The following is a 22,117-nucleotide window of genomic DNA, read 5'->3' as shown; positions in this document are numbered from 1 at the left end:
GCTTATAGTAATAAGCTTTTGTGTCTCCCTAGTAGGGGTTCCATTGAAACAGGCCTGAAATATAAGAAAATACTTCAGCATTTTCTCATGCATACTAAACTAAGATACTGCTCACAGTATAATACATCACTGAAAGCAGTGATAAATGATGACAACTGTTCCCTGCACAGAGAATGCCATGATTTAAAACAGTGATACCCAAATAACCATTAGTAAACATCTAAGTTAATTGCTATATCAGGAAAGTTTTTTAAAGAATGCCTTTCAATATCAGGTTATAATTATCCAAACTACAGCATTTTAAAATCTGCTACAGGACACACTTTATTATGATAATTCTACATGAAGACCCAAGCTTCTATTCAAAGACTTTATCACATCTGATGAAGTAAGCCTTGATTCTCAAAGCTTCCACTCTGAAAGTCTAATTGGTTTCTAAGGTGCTCCTGGACTTGAATCTAGCCGTAAAGACTGAGTAAGTTTTAAATTAATGAGGTAAAACAAGGGTGATCAGCCGTCATATTAAAAACCTCGGATTATATATATAATTAAATGCCTGCTAGAATTTTAAAAGATCACACTATGCTGACTAAACTGGAGTAGGATCCAGATAAGGCAGTGAACCTTCATAATGCCACAACGCTATAATACCCTCATGTTGTGGTGACCTCCAACCATAAAATTATGTGTTCTTTTGCATAAGCCGAAACTGACCAGTGGCATGAAGATCCATTGTTCATGACTGTATATAAATTCGTTTTTCCCCGGAGTTTCTCAGTTCAGTTCTGCCTCTTGTCCCGCCGAGCTATGCCGCCACCTGGAGTGGCTGGCGGGAGGCTGTGCTGTGCTGGAGGCACTGCTGGAGCGGCTGGCGGCCAAGCACGAGAAGCGGCAACAATGGCAGTGCCTCCCCCTAGCCAAGCTGCTCACCATGCTGCGACCTGTATGAAATGGTCCCGACCCCCAGGTTGAGAACCTCTGAAATAAGGGGTTTCTCATCCTCTCCTTTCCTCTATTTAATTTAACATGCTTCTTCCTGTTGTCACCATTTCAAAACAGCTGTAAAAGCAGGATCCTTTGGAGGTCAGGTCTGAGAGATATTCTTTGATGCTATAAAAGAAAGTCTTTCCAGAGCAGATGAGAACTCTCACTTTCAAGCATACTGAATGCACACCCTCTAATGATCTCTGCATGCCCATGTTAAGAAAGCTTTCCTCAGGGGTGGGGTGTGTGTGAGATAACACAGTAGAAGACATAAGTAGGTCTTAGAATGCTTTGATGTTTAAATTCAAAAGCAAATTGCATTTGGGAAATTATTTAAATCATAGCAGATCCATTCACTGCCCTCAGAGTAACTCACATTTCAGAAACACTGCCTGATAGCAAAAGCAAGGGCATCTTTCCAGTCACGAGGCAGGCATCTTTCCAGTCACAAGCTTTAGAGAAGTTGCTTATTTGCTTAGGATGAAGTGTTAACCAAGGCCTTGTCAAAATTGCTTATACTCCTACAGCATTCTGCAGATGGAGGGGAAAAAATTCTGCTCCTTCCTTCCATAGATATGGAATGTGACCCCAGACAAACAATTATATGCAAGCATCAACAATTTTGTGACATGTTTGTAATACTTCCCCCCCAAAAAAAAACAAACAAAAAAAAAACAACCCTCTGGAAGCTGAGATGTCTAACTGACTATCATGTATATAAGACAGGGTTAAAGAAATTAATACTGCGGGCCAGAATAGGTGGCCTGCTAGAGAAAATAATGGAGAAGAGAATCCTGTATTAGAGAGCAAGCCAGATGTCTCGTTCTGTGAGGAGTGCCTGCTTTAATTACCTCAGGACTGCTAGCATGATTCAGCACCATCAATTGCAGGGTCAAATGGACAGCTCCTTGAGGATGACAAATGAAGAAGGGGAGAACTCCCATTCATGTTTTCTCTCCCAAATTACTTTGAAAAACCATTTTCTCTCAACAGGGGTTATTTATAATCTCAGAGATGCATCAGGAGAAGGGACAGCACAGATGGGGAAAAGTTCAGCTTCCCTTTTTGTCTCCCATACAGTTCTGTTTGTGAATATGCTGAAGCAGTTGTCCACTGTCATTGTGAAAACACACCTAATCCCCTGTGCTTCCTGCTTAATTACTAATTAGCAAGACCCTTATTTATCTCTTCACTGGCCCCGTATATCACTACAGACAAAGATATCTCCTTAGTTATATGACTCGTTTGACGTGTGCACACAATACTTTCCCCTTTCCCCTGGATTGAGCCAGCCCCTGGTTGGATACACACTTTTCTTGGATGCTTTAGGATGCTTAGGGTTAATCCTGCGTTGAGCAGGGGGTTGGACTAGATGGCCTGTATGGTCCCTTCCAACTCTATGATTCTATGATTCTTTATATAGTGATTTGCTGTATTTGGTCAGCAACAACTGAATTTTATGATGAGAAATAGCCTCAAATGTGACTTTCATTTGGCTTTTGCTCATCTCTCTGTTCCATCTATGTACTCTGAATCAAGATAATTAATTGTGTCTATCATGTCTCTTCCCAGGCTGAAGCTGATGCTACTAAATTACCTCACCCCCATATTATGAGGTTGCCAATTATGACATTGCTAAACTAGAAGAAAAGATTTTTGTATCTGATAGAGTACATCACAGTCCTTTCTTAAAATCTAGCATGTGCCTTACTACTACTATAGTATCCTTGTATTAATCTCACAGTGGCAAACTGACTACTGGCCTATCCAAAATGAAGCCTATGGAAACAGTCCTATGAGGAGAATGAATAAAAATTTCTGACCAGGATGCTCAGTCAAAAATAAATTTTTAATCTAAAACTGCAGCAGGGAAGGCAGAAACAATGAACATTTTAGTCTAGCTCTGAATATTTTTCTTCAAGATTGGTTGGGCCAGGTGTGGGTGTTTGGCGCTGAAGGCTTTTCAGACGTGCTAGTTCCTGGTTGGTCTTTATGGCTTGGTTAATGAGGTACTCACTCTCTTGACCCACCTCTGCCAACCTCAGATCGAATTCCACCACAGTCTTGTTATCAGTCATGCCTTCCAGTAGCTGTTTTCCTCCATCCTGTAATCAATAAGAGATGAGGCTGAAGGCTATCAATAGGGGAATGGAAATAACTTTTTAAAAAATATATATTTGTCTCCAGTTCTGTAGTTGCTTTCAACTGATACTGATGGAAGACTGAGGAAAGGTGTTTCCTGCCATTTCTTAGACAAAAAGAAAAAAAATGTAATTGGCACATTACAAGTACAGGGGTAATCCCATGGTCCTGATTTTATGGACCATTTCTGGAGATGATATGAAGTGGATAAATAATAGGTAGCAGGATAATGGGCACAACCCTTACTCAAGACTGCTCCCTTAATTTCAAATGCATGTTGAAATTATATTAATTTCCTGTGGTAGTTCCCCACAGGCACTCTTCACAGATGGATTTTCCCATTTCATGGGGCATCATACTGGAAAAATATAAATCTAGTGTTTTTTGTTTATTGGGTCTTTATCACCCCCCCCTAAAACAAACAAACAAACAAACAAGATATGAATCCCTAAATAAAAATATTACTTCAAAGGAGAATGGGAATTGTAACTGTAGGAAGAGGAAAGGTGAGGTGAGCTCTCATCCCTGTTGCTCTGAGCTTCATATACATGGCAGAAAAGAGAACAGTGCTTACTTTGGTAAGCAAAGTCATGGACCCTTACTTTCACTTCTTCACCAACCTGTCACTGCCTAGTGAAAATGCTCATACAATACATGATGCTTCATATGCTCAGCTATGAAGATGTCATTATGATATTGCCACCTTTGTATCTCATTACAATGTTACAAGATGATGAAGTATTTACTTAGAAAATACTCAACAGATGTGGCATGCAATTCTGCAAGATTTTGGTATCCAGAGGAGAGAAATGAAAAAGCTCTTAGAAAGCTTTCATTACATCCCTCAACCTCTGTGCCGCAATAGAGATGTGTGAAAGGCCTAGTGGCAACAATATGGGCAGGGCAAGAACTGAAAGCAGGTGACATCATGGCCAGGCAGTTTTAGAATTATGCTACAAAAAGGAGTTGTAATTCGTAAAGACAGGACTGAGGCAAAAGCAGACTGTTAATTCTTTGAAACTGATATGGGGTAAGAGGTTCTTCATAAACCTCCTGTCTTGGATGTTACCATTTCTTCCCAGAGTTTGGGAATTTTAAAATAATTAATCACACAGGTAGGCTAATAATGCTGTATGTCGTAGGCATACAGAACATCTCCCCAGACAGTCTTTGGTAAAACCAACAAGCACAGCTTTGAAGCAAGTTACGTTGCCTCCTGAAAGTCCTCTTTGCATTCCATCCTGCTGAATCTTCTAATCAATGTTTACCCGATATAATCAACAGATGTTTCTATCATCCCCCCTTTCTGTCCTTCTCAATCTGTCCCCCATTACTAAGATTCTGTCTCCATATTGTCTAATGAAGCAAGGTTGGTCCAAGCAAAACATCAACCACCACCATATATGAGCATGTAAAATATATACTAAGGAAACCTCCAGTGGTCTCTTCCACATTCCTTGAAGGAACATTTGTGTTCCTCCTTGAAGCATGGCTTGTTCCAGACACTGAAAAAGATCGTGAATATGGTGACATCCAGTGATGAATGTACAAAAACAGTGGGGCTTTTACAGAGTTTTTCTTCAGGCAGATAACGGTTCTGTGGATGTTAAAGACTTTCAGGATTGTGCCCTCATTCTGGTCCAGCATAAAATATGGTTAGATCACACAATTGTTTGTGATGGAGAATCTTCCCCACCAGCCTTTTTTTGCTGCAGCCCATCCGCAAGACCAAAAAGTCATCGATTTGGTCAGAGAACACCCGGCTCCGGGGCAAAAAGTCATCAGGCACAGGGAATCAGATTAAATAGCCTCCACTCTGTTTATGTTTAAAGAGTGGCACCCCCCAGAATTATACTATGTCATTCTTCTGCAAGCACAACCTGGTCCGGGTATCACTCTGCCCAAAAGCCACTGTGTCTCAGATTCAATCTCCCCTCATGCCATCTGACCTACCTTTTAAACGTTGTTGTAAGAACTACTGGAACAATGTATACAAAGATAAAACTGAAGCACTATGTAAACTTTATCTATAGATATATAAGTACTGCACATTATTATTCCTCTCCCGTTTTAAGAAAGAATGTTGCTCACTAAGCCAATGTGGTTACAGGAGAGGTTGATGTGAGCGAGAGCTGTGTTCTGAGCCAGGACTTGAGAGAAAAGGGTGGCTGTGGGCTCCGACAGCTCGTTGCTGCCCAAGTGAAGAGTTGTCAAGGTGTCGTTAACCAGCAAGGCATGGCAAATGGCTTGGCCTCCCTCATCCTCTATGCAGTTCAGGCGCAAGTTCAGGGAGGTCAAAACAGCATTCTTAGACAGGGCATGTGCAATAGCCTGGCCTCCTTGAGCCCGGATCCTGTTATCACACAAGTTAAGGGATACCAGCTTGCTGCAGCTGATCAGCTTGCCAACGGCTCGGGCAGCCCGGTCTGCAAGCAGGTTGTGGGATAAGTTCAGTTCTATCAGTGAAGGGTGATCTAACAAATGTTTTATCAATATCCGGGCTTTTTCATCATCCAGTTTGCTTCGAGTTAGCTTGAAGACCTGTAGGAGAAGCAGAAAAAATGTATTTCAAACAAGATGCCTTTTTTAACCTCAACCTCCTAGAGAGGCATTCAGTTCTCATTTAAAGTCAGATGAATCAGGTAATTCATTTTCCTCAGTTGTTACGCATGGCAGGATCCCTGCCTTATGCCTTGGCACACTGTCTTCTATAACCAATGGCACCCCACAATAGTCTAGGCTTAAGCTAAAGCCATGACACTGCTAGGGTCAGCCAAGCCAGGCCAGACTCCATCTTAGAAATCTTGCTCTCTGCCTTAGGTTTGGAATGACAGCCTTTGCCTGACCCAGAGGTGCCTCTGGACTCAAGCTTGCATCAGCTCACCCCCCCCCCATTGTATTTCTAAGTGAGTGGACTGGCTTCTTCTTGTTTGCCTAAGGGCTCCTAGGAAAATCCTTTGTCTTGCAACATTTTTCACACTTGGCCCCTCTGCCAGGGGAAATCTCCTCCCCACATCCTGCCAGCTAGACCTGATGGCTCTCTTCCTCAGAGCCATTAATACTTTTATCCAAATCCATTTACGGCCATCACCCCCCACTTGGCCAGGTATTGTCCTAATCTCCGGGGACCCTGGAAACTTCCAGCACATGCTTACCTGAGCCTTGTCACGTAGCCCCCTTCCCAAAATCCTATAAAAACTGTGGCTTCACACAGCAACTGAGTGTCTTCCAACCCGGGACCTCCCACGCTGGTTCATGCTCCTTCCTCTGACCCACCACTCCTCGGACAGGTAACTATCAAGCCTTCCACTCTTCCTCCCCCTTCTCTATATGACTGCTTGTATGTGTGTTAGCTATTTGTGTGTCTTTTTGTTATTTTCCTTTCAATAAAAGCTTATATTAATATTTTACCTTTAAATCTGTGTTTGCCTTGAGTTCCCACGGGCGTAATAAACCCTCGTATACAAAGGTAACGATCCGATAACGCTAAGTTACCCCCCTCTCGCAGCATTTGAGCTAATATTCCCCACAAGCTCAAAGATACGTGTTTTTAGGACACGTGTCCAAGCAATTTGGGTAACACAGTGTTTTTTTTAATTTACATATTAAGAAGAGTTGGTTTTTATACCCCACTTTTCACTACTCAAAAGAAGTCTCAATGTTGCTTATAATCACTCTCCCTTACTCTCCCTTGTGAAGTAGGTGGGGCTAAGAGAGCTCTGAGAGAGCTGATGAGAGAATAGCTTTAACAGGACTTTAACAGGACTGTGACTAGCCTATGATCATCAAGCTGGCTGCATGTGAACAAGTGGAGAATCAAATCCAGCTTTCCAGATCAGAGGTCACTTCTCTTAACCGCTACACCAAGCTTGCTTTCTGTGCATACCCTTCAAACAGTCTGTACCTTCAAACTGTCATTTGTAACCCCTTGCACGTAGACAAGAAATTCCATAGTTACTATTATGTGGGTTTCTCACAGTTCTTAGAATTTAAAATAAAATATCTTTCTTGCCTCTAGAGAAGCCGAGGATTAAGAATTACTTTGCAATATACTGAGTTAAATATATAATATTTGGACAGGGAGCTGAGGGCAATCAGGAGAGTGGTGACCAATACATCTCGCCAAGACCACTGTGCAATCAGAGCAGATGAACAAACAAGAGTGGAATATAACATACTTCTCCTATAATCCATGGGCCCATTGATTGGTCTTGGGCATTTTTAAAGTGGTTTTTCATTTACAAAACATAATCTTACTTTATATTGAGCATGCTTCACAGTACAACTGACCTTTCTCTGCTATGCTTCTTACTTTGTTAGCACCTCAGGTTACTATGTTAAAGTATGCCATATGGTGTAATACTACTAAATCCTATTGCAGGCCCATGGCTGTTGAGGAGAGAGCATGTGGAAGAAAACACTACACACACAGCTCTGAAATGGAACCAAGCTCAAATTGGTTGTGTTTTAATTCCTTCTTATTAAAGTGATCATCCTGAGGCACATGCTTCAGGGGATGGGTGCACTGCTGGCTTAAATTCTATATAATGTCTAGAGGCATGGCTGTTGGGAAAATCTTTGATTAGATGAGAGGGTTCTGGAACCTTGTCCAGCATTGCTTGTTGGATATATTTGTGAATATTTTCCTTTGGATTATTTTCATTAAACATCAAGATTTAAATGGGAAATAATAAAGACTCCATTTATGCTTCATTGTATACATAGATATTGGCCACTCACAAATTGTTGGTTCTTATTCTGTCACATATTCTGTGCTGCCCTTATTGTTCTTGGGCAGGTCAGGCATGAACCGCAAATGAGGTCCAACAGTTATAAGCCAGATTTTATCACTAAGGAGGCCCCATTTGGAGGCCCATGTGAAAGGCCTCATCATAGTTAATTGCTCTGGAGTCTCCAGCTAAGGTCTGAGACCTTTGTACATTAGAATATGTGGTTTGTTAAATGCCAGCCCTGCTGTGGGTGGGCTGATAATTCCACTTCCATAAAAACCACATAGCTGGACATCCAATTCCAAAAAGTGCGGTCAGCTGAGCCCCTGGAGCATCCCTTCTTATCAGGGTGAGGCCCCAATTAATGAAGATTCGCCAGCTGCTACAGTACTGCTTGCATGTTATAAAATGTTACTTTGTTTAACTTTCTTCTTAATTAATATTATTACTTTTTAGTATTTATTTATTTTGTAATCAATATTTATTTTGTACTTCAAATAAAATCTGTGTTTAGCTATAAACTACACATCATAAAAATACAAATGGTGAAAAATCACCATTAAACCTACTTCTGCTCCATTGAGAAAAAAGGGGAAACTAGTTCGCTGTAATAGATAAGAGACCATTCAGGGAAGGCTAAGTAAAATTAAATTGCCAGTAATGCTGCCAACCATATGGTCACGAGTAACACAGAGTGCTGCAAAATGTCAAAAACAGGAATGAGTGACAAACAAGATTGCAACTTTCCCCAGCTGTATGACCCTTGTAGCAGTGAGGTAGCTAAGTAATCATATCCAGCATTAAAAGATAGGTGCCCCAAGGCAGTCCTTAAAGCTGATACACGAGCACTAAATAAAGCCCCAAGAAGAATAGAGAGAGGAAGGCTGCCAGCAACCGAGGAATCTGGTAGCTTTGTGTGGGGAGCTGCTCACAGCTGCACAAGCCTGGACCCAACACTGCCTGGAATCAAGTCCCCACCTCCCGCCAGCCACAATAACCAGTTCAAAAATAGCTCAAGTAAAAAGAGGCTCTTTGATGCTGATCCGCCAGCCCCTTGCCACCGCAGTCTCCTCTGACAGAAGAAAAAAGGCAAAGAACAGAAAGTGCTGAGCAGTCCACATGTTAAGCGCCAATGCCTCTCATCCCCCACAGTTTTTTGATTTGCTTTCAGAGCTGGAAAAGCCTCAAAACAGGGCACAGCAGCTTGTCATGGTGGTTTAAGTAACTGTAGGGAGTGGCTGATGCAGCGCCCATGTCATGGCTGCTTTCAGAGTTGCCCCTACCTCAGAGGCCATATCAGATGATGCAGCTGACTGTCCGGAATCACTGTCAGGGACCAACCACACCATCCCAGCTGGACTGACCATGTGGCAGCCGGCAGCTGGCTCATCTCCTTGTCTCATCTCTCATCTCCTTGTCTCATCACAAAACCTGGCACTCGGTAAGTCATGTTCAATGCTTATCAAAGTGGAGTTACTAAATTATAAACAAGGATGCTCAATCAAATGTTGGTTCATTTTCCTTTCTACTAACGGGGTACAATCAGGGAGCTAGTCTCAGCTTTTCTAGATGTGTCCTACATGAATTTCAATGAGTCTGCATTGCTTTTAACAGCTGCCATCTCTCTCACCACCTGTTTGCTGCCACTGCCTTCAATTTTTAAAAGAGACATAATTAAAAGGTTAAAAAAGGCCAATTCTATTACAGATTTTTAATTTGAGACTTACTACTTATAAATATCTGTGTGCCTTTGGTGTCTGCTTGTTGACTCACCGAATTTTGTGATCATTTGTTGTGACTGATCAATCACTTCACAAACAGATGTTGACTATTGTAAAGTTGCATAAAGAAGGCAATGTCAGTCATTTAAAGGATGGGCTCAACTCACAGGCACAAAGAAGGGGGTGAAATACAAGTGATTCCATGGTTGACAAGTAGGTCAGTTTAATTATCTAACCATGACTTAAGGAAAGATGTGCCTCTTCTTCAGTAAATGAAAAGATTTAGTTTGCAGAATATGCAACTCTGGCCTCTAGCTACAACTTTCTTGTAATTTATTACCAAGGCCATACCTGGCCTTGTATGGGCATGATGCTCAAGATGAATTTCAATTAAAGACATCAAGGGCTTGCCTTGCATGTAAATGAGGATGTTCAATCAAGGTAAGTTCTTTGGCAATCATGTTCAAATCAAAGACGATTTCAGCAAAACTGATAATTTTGCTTTGAAAATGTAGAACTGGTGGGCTATAACCAAAGGGATAGGACCTAATTTTGGGACAGGTACCAGCCACCTTATATAAAGAGTTTCCCCCTAATAATTTTCTTTCAAAGCTAATTGCCAGTCTACTCAAGAATTTCATTATAAAACTTGTTCCCATCTGATTTTTATATATCCACTACTGTGTGACACCAAAGATACTCTAAATATTTCCTAATAATTTAGAAATATTAATGCAGTGAAAGTATGATTAAATTGGTCTCTAACCCCCCTTGCTGGGGGGTAAATGGTAATGACTGGGGAAGGCACTGGCAAACCACCCCTTATTGAGTCTGCCAAGAAAACGCTAGAGGGCATCACCCCAAGGGACAGACATGACCCGGTGCTTGCACAGGGGATACCTTTACCTTTAACCTTCATAAATTATCATTCCACTATGCTTCATATCACAACACAAAATTTCACCTGGTGAATTACCTTTAGAGTTGGACACTTCTTGAGAGCCCTGGCCAATGACCAGCAATCCCGAAAGGTGAACTCAAATAAATTCCACTCAAAATTCATGCCACAGTCTTTAACACCATAAGACAGATGCAACTCCTCTAGGTGGCAGAGTGCTGGGACAAGCATGCTTAGATCAAAATGATCCATGGAAGGCTCATCCATTCCAGCCTCACTTTCAGTATCAGAGACTTCTTCTTCTTCTTCCTTCTTCTGATCTAGTTTCACTGGTGGGAGGAACTGGTCAATCTCTAGCTTCCTTACATACTCGTTGCAGAGTGGGATAATATCCAGGACTTGGCTGGGGCTGGTTGTGTCGGGAATATAAAACTTCAGGATGTTCTCCAGGTGCCGTTCAAAGAACATCCGCTTCCAGCTCCCTCCATAACGGGACACATCACAGACAGTCCATCTCTCCGTGCAGCACCGTTTCCAGTAGCCTTCGTCACTAACCAAGTTGGCTGTCACTGTGAGGGGCAGACCTGTGGAAAGCTTCTCCAGCACCTTCTTTTGATGCTCAGGAATGAGGCTGTTTAAAAGAGGATTTTCTGATGGGAAAGAAAATACATCACCACTCTAGGGAATAGTGGAGCCTGTTGCAATTCCAGTATGTTTGGCAGGATTCAGTGACGCATTCACCCCCCCCCCCCCCGCCCTACCTTCCAACTGGTCATATGGAATGACAGTTATAACCTACTGAATTTTCTTAAAGGGATTGAACATGCTGCTTTTCCTAACTGTATGTTGAACAGTTCACTATGTCTACACAACTGACTTCTGTTGGTTTTATATCAGGTTAAATGTAATGCTCCCCATCCCCCTTCCCAAAGTCATGGGAATTTTAGTTTGGTGAGGAACTGAAAGCTATGTAAGCTACTGTTAAATAAAGATTTGATCACTCACAATACTAGATAGAGAACAAAGCTGGAGTCTAGTGGCACCTTTAAGACCAACAAGGTTTTATTCAAAGTGTAAGCTTTCGCGTGTAAGCACACTTCTTCAGACATCTCTTCACAATTATAGAACCTTCAGATACCTGAAGAAGAGTGTATGCCCATGAAAGCTTATACCTTGAATAAAACTCCATTGGTCTTAAAGGTGCCTGACTGGACGCAAACTTTGTTCTGCTGTTTCAGGCAAACATGGCCACCCACTTGAATTTTAGGTATAGATTCAGGTGTGGTCTGAAGCAGCAGTGTCAGCAGAAGAGTTGGTTTTTATACCCCGCTTTTTACTATCCAAAGGAGTTTCAATTGCCTTCTCTTCCTCTCCCCACAACAGACACCCTGTGAGGTAGGTGGAGCTGAGAGAGCTCTAAGAGAACTGTGGATGACCCAAAGTCACCCAACTGGCTTCATGTGGAGTAGAGGAGAATCAATCTCCAGATTAGAGTCTGCTGCTCTTAACCACTATACTACGTTCAGACAAAGTTTGAGTGTGGGGCACCTTTAAGACCAACAAAATTTTATTCTGGCTATTTGCATAGAAAGCCTATACCCCAAATAAAATCCAGCTGGTCTTAAATGTGACACTGCACTCAATACTAGATATAACTCCAGTTTATAATCTACCAATATTTCCTCAGCAGGTTTCTCAGAGGGAAAGAGATCTGACTTACTTTCAAAGTTGTTGATTATATGCTGGATGCAGAGTTCTGTGAGCTGTGGGACTATGGCCAGACTCCACTCAGGATCTTCTGCAATAATCCGTCGCATTCGCCTGCTGTTGGCTGCAGGGTTTATGATGACAGTGTGGCTTGGGGGAGGGAGTGCACTTGGTTCTGCAGCAACTGGGTCCTGCATGCTGGAATGCCAGAGTTTCTTTCTCCCTTAAGTGGAATGGAAGGAAAGTTCTGTGTCCGATGGATGACCAACACTCCTATAGTTACTGTTCCTAGGAGAAGAGTTTACAAATAAATGAAAAGTCAGAATCTTTTACTGATATTAAAAAAGCTTTAGGTTAAGGGATTCTTTGGCTGAAAGGTGTGGAAGTGTGCATTGTTTGAACCATGATTTGGGATTGCCAATAAATAGTTCCACCAAGGCATATAATGCAAAATAGTTTTTCCCTTGAGCATAACATTCTTTTCAGACTAGAAATAGTTTACATCCAAATTTGTGGGGGAAGGGGGAGATTACATTTTCCATTTAATTTCTCAGCTCCTAAATGTTCACTAACTGTACTTCACCCCCTTAATAAAATGAAGCCAAAGATATGAGAGGACTTCTACCCAAGTCATGCCAGTAAGCCCAATGAAGGTTCTGCCTCAAAGACCAGTGTGTTGGTGGAAAGAGTTCACACAATGCATTATATGAAAGGCAAACCCCTGAAACAAACAACACCAAGAACAGAACTCAAGAATACCTTTCTCCCTTCACCCTTCCTCTCCTGCCTCTCAGCAACCATAACTCTTAGGATTCACCGTGGAGACCAGTTAACATATCTCCCAAATGGCATTTCATGCTTTGCACAGTGTTCCTCCTCTCTCCAAATGCCAACACAAAGGTACTGTGTACATAGGCTACAGCGGAGGATAAACTTGATGCAGAGGAATAAAATCAGAGTCCAGTAGCACCTTTAAGACCAAGAAAGATTTATTCAAGGCGTGAGCTTTCGAGTGCAAGCATTCTTCTTCAGATGCAGAGGGTTAATCATACTGCTGCTTGCCCATTTAGGGGGGGGCAGCCAAACCAGCTCAATGTGCACAGTAGCACAGGATACTGAACAGGGAAAGAGCTCAGAGTGCTACATTAACATGCTAAGTAGGCCTTTGAGTAGGAGAAACCCAATTTCAAATCCCTGCTCTGTGATGAAGCTTTCCTGAGGACATTATGCCTCTCTCTCAACTTCCCTCCTAGGCTTGTTGTGTGGATAAAACAGAATTATCTATCCTCCTTTTAGCGCCTTGTAGAAAGGATGGCATGAAAATGTAATAGATTAATTATATGTTAAAAAGGAAGCAGTGACCATTGCAATATGAGAATTGAACAGCCTTGTGGTTCCTTATCAAGATGTTTTAAATCTATATAAACCCTTTTGCAGTACAGTGATGTAAGAGCAGAATACCCAGGGGATTTCCGCACATCAGTAAAAAGCTGAATGGCAAAACGCTAAATGTTATCTCGCTTCCCAGTCATTCCTCACCTTTTCTGCTGTCTCACCTTGACCGTTTATGCACTGGGAACTTCACTGCCTTGTGCCCCCATGCAGGAGCACAAATAGGGGGCAGATGAGGTGCACCAGGCCAAATGCTCACCCGTGTGGGTGCAGGAAAAGGTGGGGCAACCTGCCACGACTAAAACTCCACCTGCAGCCCAGCATGAAACCTCCAGTGCATAAACGGTCCTTGTTACGCTTCTTACACTCCAGATGTTCTGCTGGAAATGGCGGAAGAGAGCAACGTGCCTTATACACAACTCTCTTCTGCCTGTCAAACAATCCAGGCAGCCAATCCCCTTCCTCCATATTCTATAATGGGAATTTTGGCATTCCTGTTTTTCCTGGGGCCAGGTGTGTGTGTGTGTTGGGGTTTGAGGTAGAGCCTTCAAACTTTCATGGTAGCTCTGGGAGGCTCTTCCCTGACTCACCTCCAAATTTCAGAATGAATTATTGGTCCTATGGAATGGACTCTCCATAGATTATAATGGAGGGATGGGGGTACCCTCTTCAGGAGTCCCTAGAAGTGGACCCCTTGGACCAATCATTATCTATCATGGGGAACAACACAGTTGTTGCTATTTTAAAGGTCCCCTGCTCCTTCTTAGTCACCAACTAAGAAAATGGTTGGCAGTCGTCAAACTGGATACACTGATTCATAAGAATGTTATTCAATAATTACAAAGCATACTAAATGTGTCATCATGTACTTCGTCAGTGATGGAACCTTCTTCTTCTTCTTCTTTGCATAAAAAAGGCAACACACCAGGAACTACAGGGGAAGAGAAGAGAGGGGCAAGTGAAGAAACAATACAAGCACACATCAAAATCTACCCACCACACAAAAAATGAAAGGAACTTCATAGACAGGTAATCACACAGAGAACACTACATAAATTCTTACTGCCTCTTTTGTCGCAATGTTATAATGTTGCTATACTATAGTGAAACTAGGACTAAAGCCCATTTTAAATTAAAATAAAATGGGCGCTAGGCCCCCGGCCCCGGGGAAGCCTTCGCAGGGCAAAGGCTTCCCGAGGGGGGACGGGCGGAGATCGGCCTTCCGAGGGCGGAGAGTCGCCGGGGCTTCTCCCAGCTGCGGGAGCGGCCTCGCCGCGTCCTGGATGCGGCGAGGCTGCTCCTGTGGCGGGGAGAAGGCTGACAGCCACGCATCCGAGACTGGACGGTGAATGAGGCTTCTCCCAGTCGCAGGAGCAGCCTCGGTGCGTCCAAGACGCGGCTGCGGATGGGAGAAGCCAGGAAGGCCCCCACCCGAGGCCAGACCATGTGCGGCGGTTCTCCCGGCCGCAGGAGCAGCCTCGCCGCATCTACAATGTGGCGAGGCTGATCCTGCAGGCAGGAGAAGGCGGAGTGGGCCCCAACTCACGGGGGTCAATGGCTGTGGCATCTCCCGGACGCTTCAGCGGCCGGGAGAAGCAGGAGGAGGAGCAGGCTGGCTGGAGGACTGTCGGTGCAGTCTGCCAGACTGCACTGAGTCGCCGGCCAGGCAAAGCAGCAAATGGGGAGGCGCGCAAAGCGCGCCTCCCCATTGGCTGCTGGCCCTAGAAGGACACTCAGAGGGGCCAATTAGGAGCCACTTCGCGGCTCCAGATTGCCCTCCCCCGAGTTTTTATCCCGGACAGGGCCCGCCCTAACTCCTCCCTGACAGCCCTTACTGCTTTATTTAATCCGCTCCGCAGGAGCGGATTAAAGATAAAGATGAAAATTGTGCTGTAATGTAAACAACATTAGGCTAAAAAACTCCAATGGATTGCTCAGGGGAAAACCTGAGGGCTAGGTGGGGATCAGGTAGGGGTGAACACATGACACTGACAACACAAAAAGATTAGTGGAAAACAAAATCTAACATTGGGAATTCCTAATTGGAAAACTTCAAGTTCATATCTGAAGGGGAAAAATAGCAGAAAAAAGTGGATTCAGAAAATGTGGGATAATGGGACACTAAAGAACCAGTTTGGTGTAGTGGTTATAAGTGTGGACTTCTCATCTGGCATGCCAGGTTCGATTCTGCACTCCCCCACATGCAGCCAGCTCGGTGACCTTGGGCTCGCCACAGCACTGATATAGCTGTTCTGACCTAGCAGTGATATCAGGGCTCTCTCAGCCTCACCCACCCCACAGGGTGTCTGTTGTGGGGAGAGGAAAGGGAAGGTGATTGTAAGCCACTTTGAGACTCCTTCGGGTAGAGAAAAGTGGCATATAAGAATCAACTCTTCGTCTTCTTAAAAAGGAAAAGACTTTATTGCTACATATTATGCTAGAGCACAAGTTACGGAAAACAGTCTTATCAAACCTACTGGTTACAGATCTAAGAAAAATAATACCCCCCCCCAAGCTAAACTTAACAATACAAAAAAGTTAACCCCCCCTGCACACGCAGACACGGGTGCCCACAGAACAAATGCACATTTTGACCCCCTACCTGCTCTATTCAGGGGGAATCCAATATCTAGCATCTGAATAACGATTAATCGATGTTACCAAATAATCCTTCCTGCCTTTGTTGGTGAGAAGCCTCAATCCAATCCAAACTTAGGGAACTCACTTCTACAGTGGATAGTGAACGTCCATCTCCCAATCAACCTAGGTGTACCTCTCACACATCTCAATACTCAATGGATATTGTATCTGAGGAAGACGACTAAGAGGTGATATGATAACCATCTTCAAATACTTGAAAGGCTATCATATAGAAGATGGAGCAGAGTTGTTTTCTGTTGCTCCAAAGGGTCAGACAAGAACAAATGGGTTGAAATCAATTCAAAAGAATTTTTGGCTGAACATCTGGAAAAGAATTTGTTTCATGTGTTGTTCATATGTTATATGTAAACTGCCCTGAGCCTCCGGGGAGGGCAGTATATAAATGAATGAATGAATGAATGAATGAATGGTTCCTGACAGAGCTCTTTCTCAGTGGAACAGGCTTCCTCAGGAGGTGGTAGGTTCTCCTTCTTTGGAAATTTTTAAGCAGAGGCTAGCTAGTCATCTGACTGAAATGCTAATTTTATGAACCTAGGTAGATTGTGAGCGGGTGGGAAGGGATATGCCAGTTTTTGTCTCTTGTGGTCCTTCCTTGCATACCTGAGGAATTGCTAATCACCACTGTGGGATGGTAGGTGAATTCCCTCCAGGTCAGGCTGAATTCTGGAGATTTTTGGTGTGTGGGGGGATCATTTGGGCATGAAATTGGGATCACTGTGGGTAGGTAGGTAGTTGTGAATTCCTGCATTGTGCAGGGAGTTGGACTAGATAACCCTGGGGAGCCCTTCCAACTCTATGATCCTATGAACCGTGGAACTGCAAAATAGTTTATCATAGCCAAGGGTGGAGTTAGTCACTATAAGATAAGGTAGAGTTATTTATATGATGAAGAACACAAGATCAAAGACAAGTGCCATTATTTCCCATGGACAGAAAGTAGAGTTTGAGTCCTAATGTGGCAGGCATAACAGGAGATCAGAGGGACACAACTACACATTTGGGGGTTTAACAAGTTGGCTCTGCATTCCCTGCAGTCATACAACAGCTGTGGGACATGGCTTTTTTTTTTTTTAAGGAGAGTATATATGGCTCTCAGGGGAAGAAAAGACTCTCTTCCTGCAGGGGAACAGAGGGCTCCTACACGCCACCCCCACAAGCCATTTTTGGATTATGGAACAGCACTGGTGGATTATTTTCCCAATTTTGATGCTTCATATACACAAACTACTCCACATGGAGAAGACAAAAATGAGGAAATAACCCTCCCCAGTGTTGTTTTGGCTAAGCATAATGGCTTTGGGGGGGGGGGGGGTAGAAGCCCTTCCTCCCCACCAGCAGCATTCCAAGGCCCTACTTTATTTTTAAAAAGCCGTATTTGTTTTAAGCATTCTTCACAGCTGCTGTGTGGCTGCAGGGAATCCATTAAAAATCTGAACATGTTGTTTGGCTCTCAATAGCTGCCATTTATTTATGAACAGTGTGCCAGCAGGATGTTGTTTTCTATTGGTGAGGCAGAATGGAGGCTCTCAATCTTCTGCGTGAGTCTTGCTAAAAAATTCTTGAGAATTTCTGTTGTAAAGAGACAAACTGATTCACATGCCTTATGTCCAATGTAACAGGATATTAATATATGTATATTAATATTATTAATATGTGCATTATACATATCTTGAGGGTCTGCTGTAGCAAGAATAACTGTGAAAAGTAAAATAAATACAAAATAAGCCTTAGTAATTGCCATTTATTGCCAAAGTTCTTCCATTACAAGGAGTTTTCTTTGGTACTCACATCAGAGTATACAATGGAAATAGGAATAGCAGCTTTGCAGGAGCCTGGACATTTGTATGTTTATTACAAAGCACATATTTTCTATTTATCTCCTGCTCCGACCAAGCATTCAGTGTGACTGCAAGTTTGCAACTATATCAGATGCATAGTTTCTGTGGTGTGATAACTATTCTACACAGTTTTTGAATTAACTCCATGATCAAGAACTTGAGGAAGTCTGAGGTGCCAAGTCTTACAGTGAGTCACTTGTCACACTGAATCAATTGCCACCACCATCTGATGTGATAATCATATACACCAGTTCCATTCAGTTCCTTCATTTTCTTATTCTGCCAATATAGACTTAAATCGTGTACTATTTTGAGTTCACATTCATTTATACTAGGTGAAGGGAGGGCAGTATTAAAATGTAATAAATAAATAAATACATAAATACATATCAGCTGATAAAATGGTATATATTTAACCTTTCAGAAAAATGTACTGTCCTGCCAACATAAGGAAAAAAATTATATTCTGCTATTTCCTCTCTGGTTAGGCATGAAAGTATGATAAAATTTATCTCATCTCTTTGTAATACAAGGCCAGTTAATAAAAAAACCAACATGAACATTTTTATAGCCAACCCTTCCTTTCACACACACATAGAATGACATGTGGTTATCTGCCAAATAGCCATTTATATTCAGTTAACATTTTGGGCTCAATAACCTTGGCTGGAAACATAAATTGTACTTGAACATGTCATTACTGAACTTTTAGCAGTAAACAGCAACTTGAGATACTCTTAAGTGGAGGAGAGTCAATAAAAGTAAGATATACAACTTTCTGTCCATTCTGCACCAAAATTACCTTCACTTTTATATATGTAATATTCAGAATAAAGGTAAGGGAACTACTGAACTTAAAAATTAAAGCAAATGCATTACACATTTCATCTACATATCTTCATTGTGACCTGAGTGTGTGTTTACTATGTCAAGCCTTTTAAATTCATCTCATCTTGAATTTTGGAAACAAGATCTTCTAATCTACTTCTGGCTGCAGTTCACTACAATGAATAAACTGTAAACCATGCCTACTAATAATTCAGTAAGGTAATTTATCAAAGAGCAGCAAGATTAATCCATGTGTATTTTCAAATTATAATTGTAAGAGTAGTCAAAACATAGAGCAGTGGTTAGAGTGTCCAGCTAGGATCTGCAAGGCCCAGGATTGACCCCCCCCCCCTTTGGAAATCTGCTGGGTGATTTTGGATCAGTTAGTCTCTCTCAATCTAACCTAATTCACAGGCTTGTTGCTGTGAGGGTAAAATGGAGGCGAGGAGGAGAGAACAATGTCAGCTGAGGAACTGTGACACTAGACAAATACTGTACACACACTGTGAAAGAAAGAAGGATCAAACCTAAAAAAAAGATGGTAGAATCATTAACTATTTTAATAGTAGATAACTGGGTCCAGAGGAACATGGGTGTTCACTTTTGCTTAGTGAAACCAATACATCCACTTACTATGATTTACTAGGCCAGCTTGGTGTAGTGGTTAGGAAAGCAGACTTCTAAACTGGCGAGGCGGGTTTGATTTCCCGCTCCTCCACATGCAGCCAGCTGGGTGACCCTGAGCTCGCCACAGCCCTGATAGAGCTGTTCTGACCGAGCAGGCCTGCCAGAGCTCTCTCAGCCTCACCCACCTCATTGGGTGTCTGTTGTGTGGAAGGGGAAAGGGAAGGCAAATGTAAGCCGCTTTGAGACTTCCCTCGGGTAGAGAAAAGAGGCATATAAGAACCAACTCTTCTTCTTCTTCTTCTAGGCTGAAGATTATAAAGGTAAAGGTATCCCCTGTGCAAGCACCGAGTCATGTCTGACCCTTGGGGTGACGCCCTCTAGCGTTTTCATGGCAGACTCAATACAGGGTGGTTTGCCAGTGCCTTCCCCAGTCATTACCGTTTACCCCCCAGCAAGCTGGGTACTCATTTTACCGACCTCGGAAGGATGGAAGGCTGAGTCGACCTTGATTGAACTCCCAGCCTCATGGGCAAAGCTTTCAGACGGCTGCCTTTCCACTCTGCGCCACAAGAGGCTCTTATTATAGAAGATTATACCCAGCTACAATCAACCTGTTTTACCACTGCCTGTGTCCATATGCATATCTGGCTGTTTTAGTACCTATCTAAAACAATTAGTTATTTACAACTTTTGCAAATCTACTGCAGAACCAAGGGAGACAGACTTCAAGCCTGAAATCCCCCCACCCCCAATAGGGATCAACTATCTGGAGCCAAATGCAAAAACAAAACAAACAAACCCACCCCAAAACAAAACTGTTCTCAAGGGGTGGCACCAAATACAACATGGGCCGGCACAGCGGATGCAGTCAGTTGTTACTGCATCGTTACTGCCTACTGTCCTCGCGAACCGGGAAGCTAAACGGGGACATATTCCTAGTCGTTCCGCGCTTGCTCGCGGATTAAAGGCGAGTTCCCAGCACCGACCAGCGGGCGAGGCGTGGCGGGTTATCTGAGAGTCATCCAGACGGGCTACAGCAGTATTGCGCCTGTGGCAGCGCAGCTCCCCCGGGGAGTCTACCGCCATCCGCGAGACCTTCTATCCGCCCGCAACGCTCTCGACAAAAGGGCAGAAAGCGGCATGTGCTGCTGCTGCTGCTGCTGCTGCCTCCAAGCACACCCTCACCTTCAAGGCGCCTCCCCTCAACTCCTCGGGCTCCCGCGCGCTCCCTCACCGAGCAGCCCCAGGCGACCCCATCCCGCCGTGCCGGCCGCGCCTCGGGGAGCGTTGCTAAGGAAGCGAGGCGTCGTCAGGGGCCGGGAAGCGAGGCGCGAGGGGCGCGGGAAAGCCGCCTCCTGGGCGGGAGCTCCGCGCAGCCTCCAACCAGAAGAAGGGGCGAAAAGAAACGCCCACGGCTGGGGCTTGTGGCCGCCGGGCAGCGGACGAATTGGGGCGGGGGGCGGGGGGCGTGTCTTTGCTGCCGGATTCTCCCTCCTCCTCCTCCGTGGCGCAGGCGGGACCGTCTTCTCCCCGGCAAATGTCAGAAGCAAACGGCGTCTTCCTAGGCAGCGCCAGGCGCACCAAGGCCGCCCAAGCGGCACACCTGGCCTCAGTTAGGAGCCCTCCGGCGCTTGGGTGTTCCCATAGTTACGGCGCCAGGGGAGGGGATTAATGCCGGTGCTTCGGAGGAAACTTGCACAGCGCTGTACCATGCTAGGAGAAATGGTTTTGTGGAAATCGCAAGAATTTTTAATGTTTATTTTTAAACAGGATTGTTTGGGATTTGGCCCTACCTGCGGATTCCCTAGAATTACAGGTCATCTCCAAACTAAAGAGATCAGTTCCCCTGGACAAAATGGCTGCTTTGGCAAGTGCACAACCTTGCTTCCCCCCCCCCCCCAGGCTCCAGGTATTTCACAACCCAGCTGGCCATTCCTGTTTGGGATTTGGGTTGCTAACCAGCTGGAGGGGTGGGAGGTGGTGGCCTGCCTTCAGGATGTAGGTTTGTTTGTTTATTTATTTTCAGACTTATATACCACCACTCTCCATTTGAACTTGTGGTGGTTTACAATAAAACCAGCAGAACTTCTAAAAACCCAATACAAAACATTAACATTAACATTAAGACCTTAAAAGATGGCAGTACAAAAGGTCTAGTTCCCACCCATCTCCTGTCCAACTTGTGGTCATAAGCTGTCTCTCGTAGGGAGTGAGGGTCCTGATCTAACCAGCATATATAACATTACCAGGGGGTGTTATATACTTGGTGATGTTATTATCTCTATGCCATGAAAAGCATCACTTGCCTATTTCTATACATTAAGCCTCTGCAAAATCAGCAAGACATTTGTTCTTCAGGTTGCTCTCTGGGATAGAATAATATTTGCCACTTTCAGTACACAACCCCCTGCATATATGTTGCCACTGTAAAGAAGACCACTGTAAAGACGACCAATTGGTCGGGGGGGGGGGAGTTGTGGTTCATTTAAGATTATCTGGCAAGTTCACGGTGTAGGGTTGTTAGTTCCTGACAGGGATTGCTGGAGATTTGGAGATGGAATGAGGAAGGAAGCTCAGCAGGGATGTATA

General features: G+C 43.7%; 1 protein-coding gene across 5 annotated transcripts; it reads right to left on the bottom strand.

Moving 5' to 3' along the window:
• Positions 1 to 2,814: 2,814 nt before the first annotated feature.
• Positions 2,815 to 20,966, bottom strand: DRC5 (dynein regulatory complex subunit 5). Of its 5 annotated transcripts, none has more exons than XM_077342544.1 (6): positions 20,714 to 20,966; positions 14,416 to 14,505; positions 12,196 to 12,470; positions 10,554 to 11,125; positions 5,218 to 5,667; positions 2,815 to 3,089 (listed from the first exon to the last, which is right to left on the bottom strand). In XM_077342544.1, the coding sequence occupies exons 3-6, from the start codon at positions 12,377 to 12,379 to the stop codon at positions 2,877 to 2,879; spliced, it is 1,419 nt and encodes a 472-aa protein (XP_077198659.1). In that variant the 5' UTR covers positions 12,380 to 12,470; positions 14,416 to 14,505; positions 20,714 to 20,966; the 3' UTR covers positions 2,815 to 2,876. The 5 variants fall into 5 exon arrangements, with proteins under 5 accessions (XP_077198659.1, XP_077198668.1, XP_077198651.1 ...); XM_077342553.1 differs by having other exon boundaries at positions 14,425 to 14,505; XM_077342536.1 differs by having other exon boundaries at positions 14,444 to 14,505.
• Between the last annotated feature and the right edge of the window lie 1,151 nt (positions 20,967 to 22,117).

The sequence above is a fragment of the Paroedura picta genome, chromosome 1, assembly GCF_049243985.1.
Source record: "Paroedura picta isolate Pp20150507F chromosome 1, Ppicta_v3.0, whole genome shotgun sequence".
Classification (NCBI taxonomy): domain Eukaryota; kingdom Metazoa; phylum Chordata; class Lepidosauria; order Squamata; family Gekkonidae; genus Paroedura; species Paroedura picta.
The sequence above is the reverse complement of the archived record's forward strand: the minus strand, read 5'-3'. Positions and strand labels throughout refer to the sequence as shown.

Coding starts and splice junctions, on each gene's coding strand:
- DRC5 (XM_077342544.1), bottom strand. CDS start 12,379: ATGCAGGACCCAGTTGCTGCAGAACCAAGTGCACTCCCTCCCCCAAGC. Junction 11,126..12,195: donor TATAATCAACAACTTTGAAA/GTAAGTCAGATC, acceptor CTTTCCCATCAG/AAAATCCTCTTTTAAACAGC. Junction 3,090..5,217: donor CCTGTAACCACATTGGCTTA/GTGAGCAACATT, acceptor TATTGATTACAG/GATGGAGGAAAACAGCTACT.